The sequence below is a fragment of the Bos mutus genome, chromosome 2, assembly GCF_027580195.1.
Source record: "Bos mutus isolate GX-2022 chromosome 2, NWIPB_WYAK_1.1, whole genome shotgun sequence".
Classification (NCBI taxonomy): domain Eukaryota; kingdom Metazoa; phylum Chordata; class Mammalia; order Artiodactyla; family Bovidae; genus Bos; species Bos mutus.
The window spans coordinates 18,473,597-18,488,602 of NC_091618.1; the positions used below are offsets into that span (position 1 = coordinate 18,473,597).

Below are 15,006 nucleotides of genomic sequence, written 5' to 3' on the forward strand. Positions count from 1 at the left end.
CTTCTGTTAGGTCCATACCATTTCTGTCCTTTATTGAGCCCTATAAGGGTGATTCTTATAGTCTTCATCAATGGCCTGTAAAACATCTTAGAATCTGTGGGCCATTCACAGATGGCCCAGCTCTGTGACCAACTCTGCCTTTGTCCTGTAAAAGCACCAGAGGCATTATTAATGGGCACAACTGTGTTCCAATAAAACTTTATTTTAAAAAACAGGCAGCAGGCTATTACTGGCTTGCAGACTGTAGTTTGCTAATCCTAGGCCTACATTGTAATTTTCTTTGGCTTCCACCTTTTGAAAATTGTTTTAATAATTAATATGTCTCTTTAGGATAAGGAAAAACAATGCATTGTTCTTAAAAAGAACAGTTGCATGAAAACTCCTGCCATAACATAGGCAAGCTCTGACATTGGTTTAATGCCTGACAGTTTAAAATGGAATTCTATAGGTGTTGGCTGATTCCTTAGCATCCACCCAGTTCTGAGACACAAAGGAAATATGCAGAGCTGTTAGCATGGGAAATTTAAGTAAGAATGCACATTTGTTTGGTACTCACCACTGTGATAGGTGTGGGAGACTGAAGGAGAGTCCTATTTCTCTTTACTGTGTTTTATAAACCATCTTAGCCCCCATATGGTAGACACTGTGCTTTGGGTGGAGACCTGAATGTCTCACCTAAGGAATTAGGAGGCTTCTCAGCAGCTAATTAGGTCATAGTACAAGGAATCCAGTTCCAGTGGTGCTGGGGTGTTGCTGCTCCTGCTGCAGCGTTAGTTGTACTTTAACCAGATTACCCTCGTTACCAGCATTATACTTGGTGACCCCATTAGCACTGATGCACACAGCTGAGCTTCCCATGCAGACACAAAGCAGTGCCTCCTTGTCCTTCAGTTGACTTTGCATGTCTACAGTGGATGCATGGCAGCTCTTAACTGCCTTCATGCTCAGTGGGTCTGGAACACTCAACCTCAAACCTGTCTTGTCAGTATCCAGCTCCATGACAATAATTTAAGGTCACAGCCCTTTAAACTATAGCTTGTGGATGGATTGCCTAACATGGAGACATTGAATTTTCTAGATTTGGAGGAAACAGATTATTCTTCAAACTGGAATCACATATAAAACAAAAACGGATATTGTAAACCTATATTCAACCTATTAAGTTGCTCGGATGTTTCCTCTTGGCCAGTCAGTTGATTCATGAAAGTGAAAGTGAAGTCGCTCAGTTGTGTCCGACTCTTTGCGACCCTGATAGGACTGTCGCATACCAGGCTCCTCTGTCCATGGGATTTTCCAGGCAATAGTACTGGAGTAGATTACCATTTCCTTCTCCAGGGGATCTTCCTGACCCAGGGATCAAACCCGGGTCTCCCGCATTGTAGACATAGGCAACGTATAATTCACTGACCCTCTTGGAGTTCTGGCGGGAAACCATCCCATGGCTGCCATGTTTGAATACAGTGAGCTTTACACTGGGATTTCCTGATTTTCAAAATTAATCAGATTAATATCATTAGTGGTATATTGTTACTGATGTATTGAGCTATTTTATGAGAAATATCTTGTCAAAATGCTTGCTCCATAAAGTAGCCTCTGAAATGTTCAGACTTGAGAGAAAGTGTTAAGAGCCGATTGGCTTTGACATTGTTGCTTCTTTCTTGTTCTCAGATTGTGCAGACCTCAGTCAATTTAGATAAATACATCTCAGGCTGGAATCCAACCCACACTTATGCCCACACAACTCCGGACTTTCAGTGAGGCTAACCTTTTAGGCATGAGATTCTTGAAGTCTTTTTAATATTGCCTCCAAGAGCTGTGGTTTCTTAGTGGCAAAATGCTATAACTCTTTTTTTAAAAATATTTATTATTTATTTATTTATTTGGCTGTGTTGTGTCTTCGTTGTGGCACACGGGATCTTCACTGTGGCATGGAAACTCTTAGAGGCAACGTGTGGGATCTAGTTCCCCAACCAGGGATTGAACCCACATTGGGAGCATGGAATCTTAGCCACTGGACCACCAAGGAAGTCCCCATTTCTCTGTCTTTGTACTTTGCCTGGTGCCCATCTAGCATGTTTGTGCCTTTGCTCTCCTGAAGGTCAGTAAGTCTTGAGTGAATTGGAATTACAAGATGGATGAATGTTTAAAAATAAATGATCATATGAAGAATGTAACGTTTTCTCACTTCCCACTTGATTCTACTTCTCATCTCAGTATGTGAGAAGACAGACTTTCCAAGATATAAAAAGAAGAGACAGGAAAGGTGGAGAGATGGGTTTAAAGCCACGGTAAACAAGTCCCAAGAAATCCTTGAGGGCCCATCTTGGCAATCCTCTTAAAATTTGAGATTCCTTTAAAATTTCTTTTTTAATAGACTTCATTGGACTTGAAATGGTTAAAAAAATGTTGTTTATAAAAAAGAGGAGAGTTGGTGGGCTAGTGGGGAAGATTGTTTAAATCCCATTGCACTCCAGGGACCTTTATGGAAGGTGAAGTCCTGAATGGGAAGAGACCACCCAGAAGTTGAATTGACTTTGTTTTAATAATCGCCATTTCAACACTGGCTTAGCGGGAGGTCCTGAAATTGGATTTTGACACTCTTGGGCTTCTGCGCATCAGGCCTGCCGTCAAAGGGTGTTTGATACACACAAATCTGTTGGGACAGAGGCTTTGTGCTCAAAGAAACAATGGCCTGTGTGTCCTTGGGGATTGGGGAGTGATAGGTGGGTGGGATGGGATGGGGGGCCCACACAGATCCTGGACGAACACCTCATTATTGGAAATCATTTCCTCCCTCTCCCTTTCTCCTGGTCTTGGGACCTCAGGTTGCCTCTGAGCCCTCACCAGCCCTCCTGCAAGTCCCAGGGGTTAGTCTATACCATCAGGGAAGCCCACCCAGCCATTCCACATTCCAGGCATCAGAGTGGATATAAAATAAACTCACCTCTCCAAACCGCTCTGGGTCTGAGAAAAAAAAAAAAAAAACAATCGATACACGTTTTCTCAAAACCTATTGAAGAGCCCTCACGCCTGACTGCTTTCCTAAGATTTAACCTACAAGCTTCAATATTAATTTGGACTGTACCTTGTGTGAAATCCATTTTTTGCCTCCCACGGCAAAAGCTAATGTTTATACTCACTCAATATTAAGATCAGTTCAGTTCAGTTCAGTCGCTCAGCTGTGTCTGACTCTTTGTGACCCCATGAATCGCAGCATGTCAGGCCTCCCTGTCCATCATCAACTCCTGGAGTTCACTCAAACTCACGTCCATTGAGTCAGTGATGCCATCCAGCCATCTCATCCTCTGTCGTCCCCTTTTCTTCCTGCCCCCAATCCCTCCCAGCATCAGAGGCTTTTCCAATGAGTCAACTCTTTGCATGAGGTGGCCAAAGTATTGGAGTTTCAGCTTTAGCATCATTCCTTCCAAGGAACACCCAGGGCTGATCTCCTTTAGAATGGACTGGTTGGATCTCCTTGCAGTCCAAGGGACTCTCAGGAGTCTTCTCCAATACCACAGTTCAAAAGCATCAATTCTTCGGTGCTCAGCTTTCTTCACAGTCCACCTCTCACATCCATACATGACCACTGGAAAAACCATAGATCAGGAAGACTTAAATGTCTACTTGCTAGAGAGGATATCTTAGAGTATTTTATAGTTCCGTTTGATTCTTGAATGTAAGTTATTGTCACCGTTTACCTTTAATAGGACTTGAGAAGCCACTATTTCTCTAACCAGAGTCCTCTCTCTGTGCAATTTCAGGTTTGGAAAGAAATCCCGGCCTGCGATGTATGACGTGACCCCCATCGCCTATGAGGATTACAGCCCTGATGATAAGCCCTTGGTCACACTGATTAAAACAAAAGATTTGTAATCTTTTTGGGGGATTATTTTTCCAAAAGATGGGCTACTACATTCGTTTAAATATTTTTAAGAAAAGGAAAAGCTTAAGAAATTTAAGATGTTAGCTGCTCAAAAGTTTTCAGTAGACTATTTAAGAACTAATTTTCTGCAGCTTTTAGTTTGAAAAAAATATTTTAAAAATGGAATTTGTGAAATCCGTAGACTACGTTTTCATGTACTTTCTGCTCTCTAAACGGTAGGCTTCGACTCGTGTGCGTACCTTCCACAGTAGATATTCTCATGAACCAGATTGACTTCAGCAGTGGTTACAGAGTAAGTCTAATCAAGGTCAAGTTTGTATTTGACGTGTGAGTGCTGACTTTTTGAGTAGAGTTAGGAAACACATGTAGTATGAACTATAATGCAGTATACCCATTAACTTAAAAAGAAGTCTGAAATGTTTGTTCTGTGAAAAACTAGTTAAATGTACTATTCCTAACCCGAATGAAATTAGCCTTTGCCTTATTCTGTGCATGGGTAAGTAACTTATTTCTGCACTGTTTTGTTGAACCTTACGGAAACCGGAAACATTCTCTTGAGTTTGTTTGTTTTCCTGTCGTTTTCGTAACAGTCATCAAGCTAGGCCTTGAAAACATACATGATGACAGGGTCTAGTGAGGCAAATTGTGATCGAATTGAATCTGTATTTTCCTCTACAAGTCAAGGTTTTTGTATTGTGAGTAAGTTAAATTTATGTTGGAGTTGTTCCTTGCTAAGAGGTAGTAACTGTAAGAGCGTACCGATTCCTTCAGTAGTGAGTATATCTCATAGTGCATCTTTATTTATATCCAGGACATTTTTGTGGCTGTATTTGATTGATATGTGCTTCTTCTGATTCTTGCTAATTTCAAAGAATATTGAATAAATGTTACCAAGTCAAGGACGCACTTGTCTCTCTCTTTTTTAAATTATAGAAAACATTTGGTTTTCATATGGTAAAGAATCCACCTGCAATACAGGAAGCCCCAGGTTCAGTCCCTGGGTTGGGAAGATCCCCTGGAGAAGGGAATGGCAACCCACTCCAGTATTCTTGCCTGGAGAACTCCAGGGACAGAGGAGCCTGGCTGGCTACAGTTCACAGCGTCGCAGAGTTGGATATGACTGAGCAACTGATACACACACATCAAACAAAAAAAATCTTACTTAAATTTTTTTTTTTACATTTTAAATAGTCCAAGGAGTACATTTTTGTGGCTGCTGGAGTCATTCCCTATTCCTTCCAGAAGCCCTTCTGACCTCCTAATTGTCCGTGAACCATCCCTACTGTCTTATAAGGTGAAAAAAATAACAAAAATTCTCATTGTAACTCTTGCATCAGAATTTGTCCGTGAAATGTAGCATGTATGACTACTGAGGTACATTGAAATCCAGAAACGCTTCTGGACGTGATGTGCAGAGAACCTACAGCTTTAAGAAACATCTTACAAAGACTGCTCTCCTGGGGGTGTCAAATGAAATCAGCAAGCAGCACCTGGGTCCTTAAAGCTGGAAGGCAGCTTACAGTCACCATGTGTTCAATTCCATTTTGCATCTAAATGTGGCACTGAAGTCCCAGGGGCTTTAAAAAAAAAACAAAAAACTGCTTCATCTTCACATGGGAACATTTGGTGAGACCAAGAGAAGCCCTGAAATTAGGTGCAAGGGAAGGCTTTAGGCAAAAAGAAGCATTTACGATGCTTTTCCTTCTTTCTCTTCTCTTAGAACATCTGTCCCTAATCCTACAAGTGATATAGTGATACACTCACACTCTGATTATTAAATGATACAGTGCAATAGGGTAATATTTTTAGTTTGAGTGTTTGGAAGTGAAGTAAGAACAAAATCTGAGCAGGGCTGATTAGCATCCATGGAACACAGGCAGGCGTTTTACTTTCGTCTTCTCGGAGAAGACTCGGTTGTGCAGGGCGCAGACACCTCCATCCCCAGGAGACGGCCTGGAAACCACCAATCTCCTGTGGACTCCCAAGGGCATGGTCAAGTGCTGCCGTGACCTTCATCTGAAGCTGCTTCCCTCACAGTCTCTCAAATAATTTTTAATCTTCCAAATTCTTTTTTTTTTACTTTTTTGAAAATTTATTTTTTATTTGGAGGATGATTGCTTTACTATATCATGTTGGTTTCTGCTGTACAACAAGGTGAATCAGCTGCTGCTGCTACTGCTAATTCGCTTCAGTCATGTCAGACTCTATGTGACCCCATAGATGGCAGCCCACCAGGCTCCCCCGTCCCTGGGATTCTCCAGGCAAGAACGCTGGTGTGGGTTGCCATTTCCTTCTCCAATGCATGAAAGTGAAAAGAGAAAGTGAAGTCGCTCAGTCGTGTCCAACTCCTAGTGACCCCATGGACTGCAGCCTACCAGGCTCCTCTGTCCATAGGATTTTCCAGGCAAGAGTACTGGGGTGGGGTGACATTGCCTTCTCCAGTGAATCAGCTATAAGTATACAAATATCCCCTTCCTCTCGGACCTCTCTCCCACCACCCTCCCCCCATTCCACCCCTTTATGTCATCAGAGGGCACCAAACGGAGCTCCCTGTGCTGTACAGAAGCTTCCCATTAGCTCCCTGTTTCACATATAGCAGTGCATGTATGTCGATGCTACTCTGCCAGTTCATCCTACCTCCCTTTCCCCCACTGTGTCCATACGTTCGTTCTCTACATCTGCCCTGTAAATAAGATCATCTGTACCATTTTTCTAGATTCCATATATAGTGTATTAGTCATTCAGTTGTGTCTGATTCTTTCTGACCCTGTCAACTGTAGCCTGCTAGGCTCCTCTGTCCATGGAATTCTCCAGGCAAGATATTGGCGTGAGTAGCCAATCCTTTTTCCAGGGGCTCTTCCTGACCCAGGGATCGAAGCTGGGTCTCCAGCATTGCAGGCAGATTCTTTACCATCTGAGCCACCAGGGAAGTTCCATATGTTGTTAATATATGATACCAAATTCATTAGGTATGATACCCTTCAAGGACTTGTTTGGAAACTAAATGGTCTTTTATAAGTGATCATTTTTCTTTTTAAAGCAATTTAACAGCCATTTGTTCAGGTTGTAAGCTGACATGACTGCCTGAGGGTCTGTGGCCAACCCCAAACCCATTTAAAGACCTGCGCTTATTCATTTGCAGACTCAATACCTCTCACTGAGCACTTGTTCTGTGTCAGGCAGATGGTAAGGAACAAGGGCTTCCCAGAAGGATTCTGGCTCCTGAGATCACAGCTTGTTTTGAATCATACCTTCATCTAATAAGCAAGCACAGAATCACACTTAGCAGGGCCTGGTGAAGGAAAGGTAAACACGGCTATTTGGCAGTTTATTTGTAGCAGAGTGGATTGGAATCGTGCTTCACCTATTTCCTTACTAACAACTTTGAACGCATGACTCTGAGCCTATCCTGGTTTGTTTTGTTTTTTTTTTTTTGCAGTTGGGGGAAGATGAACTCTTTTGTTTTTTCGAAAACTTTGTATTTTATTAATGGTGAGTTAGTGATGAAGCAATTTCTTTCTTTATTGGAGTATTTGTCATTGTCGTTTAGTTGCTAAGTCGTATCCAGCTCTTTCCAATCCCGTAGACTGTAGCCTGCCAGATGCTTCTGTCTAAGGGATTTGCTAGGCAAGAATACTGGAGTGGATTGCCATATCCTTCTCAGGGCAGTGAGGGTCACTGTGAGGATTAAACACCAGAATATATGTAAATCACTTAGCCCACTTCCAGTTCACATTAAGCATTTAGCACTTGAACAATTACTGTTGCCGCTTTTGTTCTTATTTTAGACTCAGATCTTATCGCAAAGGAGGTTAATAAGGTTAATGTCTGTGATCTGCAGCTCGTGAATTGTGGATGGTGGAGGAGTTATGAGAAAGATAGGTGCCCTTCTTCTCAGTGCATCAAACACTCTGCCATCTTGTTTAACTTTTTATTTTCTGTATTTGTGAAGAAAGAAGCATTTAGTAAGCAAGAGTAAACTGCTGCCCAGGACTTGTTGAACTGGTGATAGTCTCACAATGTAGAGGAGCTGAAATTAGCCCTGTTCTCACGTGTGGATTCTCACAAGACAGGGTAACTGTTTCTAAGAACAGGGATCCTCACCCACTAGGGATTCCCAGATGGCTCAGTGGTACAGAATCTGCCTGCCAGTACAGGAGACGCAAGAGACACGGGTTTGATCCCTGGGTTGGGAGGATCCCCTGGAGAAGGAAATGGCAACCCCCTCCAGTATTCTTGCTTGGAAAATCCCATGGGCAGACGAGCTTGATGGGCCACATGGGGTCACAAAAGGTCGGACAAAACTGAGCACAGCAGAGCATCACCGCCTATAAATGATCCAGCTCTATCTCCAGATCATTTAGTGTTTTTTTCCAGAATTGCAAGGGCATGGCATACACAGATAAATCATTTACAAGCAGTTTAAATTTAATTTCCGAAAGCTGATTTCTTTGACACTTGTACCCAGGTCTCTACTTGGTACTGTCCAGCTGGCCTTGGATCACCAACCCCTACTCTAATGGCTTCTGCTTCTTCATTTCATGGGACTATAATTATTTGAACACTGTGGTTGTCTCCAGGAACTGAAGGATGGCTAGGAGCCTGAATTGATTTTATTTCTAAACAATGTTGTAGGTGGAGTGTAAAACAACACTTGAAAACCTTTTCAGGTTTAAATAAGTTTAAGGCATAGTTTTACAGTTAAAGGATTTTACAGGTTACTTCTTGGGGGAAACAGAAAAGCCGTAAGAAAGATGTACGTTTGTTGTTGTTCAGTTGCTAAGTTGTATCTGATTCTTTGTGAACCCGTGGACTTCAGCATGCCAGGCTTCCCTGTCCTTCACTATCTCCTGGAATCTGCTCAAACTCATGTCCATTGAGCCAGTGATGCCATCCAACCATCTTGTCCTCTGTCATCCCCTTCTCCTCCTGCCCTCAATCTCTCCCAGCATCAGGATCTTTTCCAATGAGTTGGCTATGAGTGGCCAAAGTATTGGATCTTCAGCTTTAGTATCAGTCCTTCTAATGTGATTTCCTTTAGGATTGACCAGTTTGATCTCCTTGCAGTCCAAGGGCTCTTAAGAGTTTTCTGCAGCGCCACAATTCAAAAGCTTCAATTCTTTGGTTCTCAGCCTCCTTTATGGTCATTAAGATGTGCATGAAGTAACTATAAAATTGTAAGGAACCACTGACAACAGCCCTCGGAGACCCTGTTGATGCCTCCACAGCTGCCATTTCTCTATTCCTCTTTCAATCCGCCGTGGGGTGGAGATGCCAGGAATCCACTACCCCAGTTGCCTTTGCTTTTAGGGTGAGTGTGTGGCTCAGTGTTGGTCACTGGGACCTTCGAGGAAATCTCACTGGACTCCCTAAAATGAATTTCCTCCCTGATAAGAGAGATAAGATGGAGCACAGACTTCTTGCTGCCCATTACTTCCTGCTTTTGGGTGCTTTTCTGTCAAGACCAAAGGCTTGTAAGGACTGCAAACTCCTCTCATCCATGAGAGGATGCTGTGCAACTCTGAGGATGGCAGAAGATAAAGGAGAGAGCTGGTGCTTAGTGATGAAATGGAGCTTTGGGGAGGGTTTAAAATAGGGCTTTATTTTTTCTGAGCTTTATTGAAGTGTAATTGACAAGTACAATTGCAAGATATTTCATGTACAGCATGATGATCTGATATACCTATACATTGTGAAAGGATTTCCCCCATAGAGTTAGTTAACATATCTGTATCTTGTGTGTGTGTGTGTGTGTGTGTGAGAGTGAGAGAGAGAGAACATTTAAATCCTACTTTTCGCAAATTTCAATTTTACAGTGTGGTGTTATCAACCATGTGAAGTGAAAATTAAAGTGTTAGTTGCTCATTCATGTCCTACTCTTTGCGACCTCATGGACTGTAGTCCACCAGGCTCCTCTGTCCATGAGGATTCTCCAGGCATGAATACTAAAGTGGGGAGGCATTTCCTTCTTTAGAGGATCTTCCCGACTCAGGGATCAAATCTGAGTCTCCTGCATTGCAGGCGGATTCTTTACCTTCTGAGCCACCACCATAGTCACCATGTTTTACTTTAGATACTCAGACCTTATTCAGCTAATGGCCGAAACTTTGTTCAGCCTTTTACCAATCTCTCTCCATTCCCATACCCCACCTCCCAACCTACTTCCCCCAGTCCATGGCAACCAATTTTCTACTCTCTTTGTTGTTGTTAAGTCGCTTCAGTCATGTCCGACTCTGTGCAACCCCATAGACGGCAGCTCACCAGGCTCCCCTGTCCCTGGGATTCTCCAGGCAAGAACACTGGAGTGGGTTGCCATTTCCCTCTCCAATGCATGAAAGTGAAAAGTGAAAGTAAAGTCCCTCAGTCGTGTCCGACTCTTCTCGACCCCATGGTCTGCAGCCTACCAGGCTCCTCCTTAGAAAACTCAATTTTCTGTGCGTTTGAATTTTTTCGAGTCACACATATAAATGACATGAGGCATTTGTTTTCCTCTGTCTGGCTTGTTTCACTTAGGTTAATGCCTTCCAGGTGCATCCATGTTGTTGCAAATGACCGGATTTCCTTCCTTTTTAAGGAAGGAAACATCTTCTTTATCCATTTATCCATTGATAGACACAACTTGGCTGTTGTGAATTACGTTACAGTGCAATGAACATGACAGTGCAGATAATCTTTTCAAGATAACCATTTTGTTTCCTTTGGGTTTATGTTGCCTTTCTGTCGCTCTGTTTCCTCTGGGATTGCTGGATCATATAATAGTTTTACTTTCATTTTCTTGAGGAAGCTTGATACTGTTTTCTATAGTAGTTGTATCAGTTTACAGTCCCACCAACAGTGGACAAGAGTTTCCTTGCCAGCATTTGCAGTTGTTGTCTTTTTGATACTAGATCTCCTAAGAGTTCTGAGGTGCTCTGTCAGCTTCACTAGCCATATATGGTTAACTACATTTAAACTTTTGGGTAGCGCTAGTGGAGAAGGCAATGGCACCCCACTCCAGTACTCTTGCCTGGGAAATCCCATGGATGGAGGAGCCTGGTGGGCTGCAGTCCATGGGGTATCGAAGAGTCGGACACAACTGAGCGACTTCACTTTCACTTTTCCCTTTCATGCACTGGAGAAGGAAATGGCAACTCACTCCAGCGTTTTTGCCTGGAGAATCCCAGGGATGGGGGAGCCTGGTGGGCTGCCGTCTATGGGGTCGCACAGAGTCGGACACGACTGAAGCGACTTAGCAGCAGCAGCAGCAGTGGTAAGAACCTGCTTGCCAGTGCAGGAAAGGTAAGAGATGCGGGTTAGATCCCTGGGTTGGGAAGATTCCCTGGAGAAGGGCATGGAACCCCACTCCAGTGTTCTTGCCTGGAAAATCACATGGACAGAGGAGCCTGGCAGGCTACAGTTCATGGGATCACAAAGAGTTGGAGATGACTGAAGCGACTTAGCACACAAATAAAATTTAAAAATTTCAGCTTCCCCATTGCACTAGCCACAGTGCAAGGGCTCAGGAGCTGTATGTATTGAGTGGTTGCCATGTAGGCCAGCCCCATCGTGAACAAGTCCATCATCACAGAGAGTTCTAGTGGACAGTGCTGATCTAGATAAGTGTGTTTATTGTTTTAAGTCATTTAAAATTGGGTACTCTTAATCTTTGCAGTCTAAAGCAAGGTAAACTGCTTTTGAAATTGTGCTGTATATGTGTTAATCACCCAATGAGTCACAGGGTAAGAATTATTTTACTAGTCATTCTTTTAAAGATCTGAGTCAGGGGCTGTGGGAAGGAAGAGGAGAGGGACTTAGAGGGCTAGTGAGAGCCTGGCATGGACAACCTGAATGATCAGCCTATGTAGTCTAGAATTTTCCTAGAGTCCGTGAAGAGTCATGAATGGCTTTGAGCTGGGAAAGAAGAATCTTATCATGCTGCAGATAGAAAGAGCACAGACTTTGAAATTGTTCATAACAGGGTTCAGTGACCTCTGATAAGATTTGAATTACTCTTCCAGCTCAGTGTCTTCAGCTACCAAACAGGAATGAAAGTAGCTAATTTAGAGCAGGGGTTAGTATGCTATGGGCCACAGTCCAAACATGCCCAAAGCTTGTTTTTGTACAGCCTGTTCTACAGCCAAAAGTGGCTGTGTATGTTTTAATGAGATTTTTATTTTAGAATAGATTTTGATTTATGGGAAAGTTGTGAAGGTATTACAAGGGGTTTGTATTTATACCACACAGGTGACTCAGTGGTAAAGAATTCACCAGCCAATGCAGGAGCCTCAGGAGACACGGGTTCAATCCCTGGGTCGGGAAGATCCTCTGGAGGAGGAAATGGCAACCCGCTCCAGTATTCTTGACCGAGATAATCCCATGGATGGAGGAGCCTGGTGGGCTATAGTCCACGGAGTTGCAAAGAGTCAGACACAACTGAGCATGCAGACATAACATACCATAATTTTCATTTTTATTAACATCCTACATTAGTACAACACATTTGTAACAACTCATAAACCATTGTTGATGTATCATTATTAAAGTCCATACTTAATTCAAATTTCCTTATATATATATTTTTTTACTTAATGTGTTTTTTCTGTCCCAGGATCTCTGCATTGCATTTGGTCACCATGTCTCCTGAGGCAACTTTTAGCTATGACACTTCCTCAGACTTCCCTTGTTTCTGATGACTTTGACAGTTTTGAAGGGTACTGGCCAAATATTTCATAGACTGATCCTCTATAGCAATTTTTCTATTGATTGTTTTTTCAAGATCAGACTGGGGTTATAGGTTCTGGAGAGGAAGTCCACTGAGATAGAATGCCGTTGTCATCACGTCATGTCATGTCTGCAAACTACCAATATGGCTTATCACTACTGACATGAACTTGACCACTGGGCTCAAGTATGTTCAGCAGGCTTCTTTGATGCCAAATAACTCTGTGTGGTATACAGTCATTGGTGAAGGTCCCAGTTTCTGAACCCATCACTGTTGAAGGGCATGGCATTGTCTTAGAACTGGAAAAAGAGCTCCTCACCTCTTTGAACACAGGGAATATACAGTGAGTGGTGGGGTGGGAGAAGCCCCAAACAAAATCACAGTCCCTTTACAATGAGAAAGGGTGAGAATGGTACTAGGAGGCTGCCAGAAATGTCCTCTATGTCTACATATAAATAAAGGAGTGATGAGTGAGTGGGAAATTGAGGAAGCATTAGGCTGGGAGTTTACAAGCTTGGATTCTTCTCTTAACTTGCTGTAACAAGCTGATGGAACTGGGTGAGTCATGTCACCTCTCTGGGATGGTGCTTTGTTATTTTTGATATTGAGCAGTTGGAGCAGTTTCAGAGGCTACATCTTGACTTTCATATGTATGATTTGATCCACAGATGTGTTTTTTTCTTTGTCCTATGACAGTGAAAGAGTGACTACTCAGTTTCTTCGGTCGCTTGTTTCCTTTGGGATTGCTGGATCATATAATAGTTTTACTTTCATTTTCTTGAGGAAGCTTGATACTGTTTTCATAGTAGTTGTATCAGTTTACAGTCCCACCAACAGTGGACAAGAGTTTCCTTGCCAGCATTTGCAGTTGTTGTCTTTTTGATACTAGATCTCCTAAGAGTTCTGAGGTGCTCTGTCAGTTTTACTAGCTATATATGGTTAACTACATTTAAACTTTTGTAGCGCTTAGTGGAGAAGGCACGGCACCCCACCCAGCACTTTGTTCGGAAAATCCCATGGATGGAGGAGCCTGGTGGGCTGCAGTCCAGGGTTTAGGTGAGTCGGACACCAACTGAGCGACTTCACTTTCACTTTTCCTTTCATGCACTGGAGAAGGAAATGGCAACTCACTCCAGCGTTTTTGCCTGGAGAATCCCAGGGATGGGGAGCCTGGTGGCTGCCGCCTATGTGGTCGACAGAGTCGGACACGACTGAAGTGCATTCTAGCAGCAGCAGCAGCAGTGGTAAGAACCTGCTTGCCAGTGCAGGAAAGGTAAGAGACGCGGGGTTAGATCCTCTGGGTTAAGAAGATTCTGAGAAGGGCATGGAACCCCACTCCAGTGTTCTTGCCTGGAAAATCACATGAACAGAGGAGCCTGGCAGGCTACAGTTCATGGGATCACAAAGAGTTGAGATGACTAGGCGACTTAGCACACAAATAAAATTTAAAAATTTCAGCTTCCCACTGCAGACCAGCCATAGTGCAAGGGCTCAGAGCTGTATGTATTGAGGGTTGCCATGTAGGCCAGCCCCATCGTGGAACAAGTCCATCATCACAGAGAGTTCTAGGACAGTGCTGATCTAGATAAGTGTGTTTATTGTTTTAAGTCATTTAAAATTGGGTACTCTTAATCTTTGCAGTCTAAAGCAAGGTAAACTGCTTTTGAAATTGTGCTGTATATGTGTTAATCACCCAATGAGTCACAGGTAAGAATTATTTTACTAGCTGGCTCTTAAAGATCTGAGTCAGGGGCTGTGGGAAGGAAGAGGAGAGGGACTTAGAGGGCTGGTGAGGCCTGGCATGGACAACCTGAATGATCAGCCTATGTAGTCTAGGGAATTTTCCTGTGAGTCCTGGAAGAGTCATGAATGGCTTTGAGCTGGGAAAGAAGAATCTTATCATGCTGCAGATAGAAAGAGCACAGACTTTGAAATTGTTCATAACAGGGTTCAGTGACCTCTGATAAGATTTGAATTACTCTTCCAGCTCAGTGTCTTCAGCTACCAAACAGGAATGAAAGTAGCTAATTTAGAGCAGGGTTAGTATGCTATGGGCCACAGTCCAAACATGCCCAAAGCTTGTTTTTGTACAGCCTGTTCTACAGCCAAAGTGGCTGTGTATGTTTTAATGAGATTTTTATTTTAGAATAGATTTTGATTTATGGGAAAGTTGTGAAGGTATTACAAGGGGTTTGTATTTATACCACACAGGTGACTCAGTGGTAAAGAATTCACCAGCCAATGCAGGAGCCTCAGGAGACACGGTTCAACTCTGGGTCGGGAAGATCCTCTGAGGAGGAAATGGCAAACCTGGCTCCAGTATTCTGACTGAGATAATCCCATGGATGGAGGAGCCTGGTAATATAGTCCACGGAGTTGCAAAGAGTCAGACACAACTGAGCATGCAGACATAACATACCAT

At 43.0% G+C, this 15,006-nt stretch overlaps 1 protein-coding gene across 1 annotated transcript in view; it reads left to right on the forward strand.

Moving 5' to 3' along the window:
- The window catches only part of DNER (delta/notch like EGF repeat containing), a 390,856-nt gene extending 386,079 nt beyond the window's left edge, over positions 1-4,777 (forward strand). The window contains exon 13 of the mRNA XM_070379858.1: positions 3,762-4,777. Coding sequence (XP_070235959.1) covers positions 3,762-3,873 — 112 coding nt within the window. The 3' untranslated portion in view covers positions 3,874-4,777. The remainder of the gene's footprint in view (positions 1-3,761) is intronic.
- Positions 4,778-15,006: the final 10,229 nt, after the last annotated feature.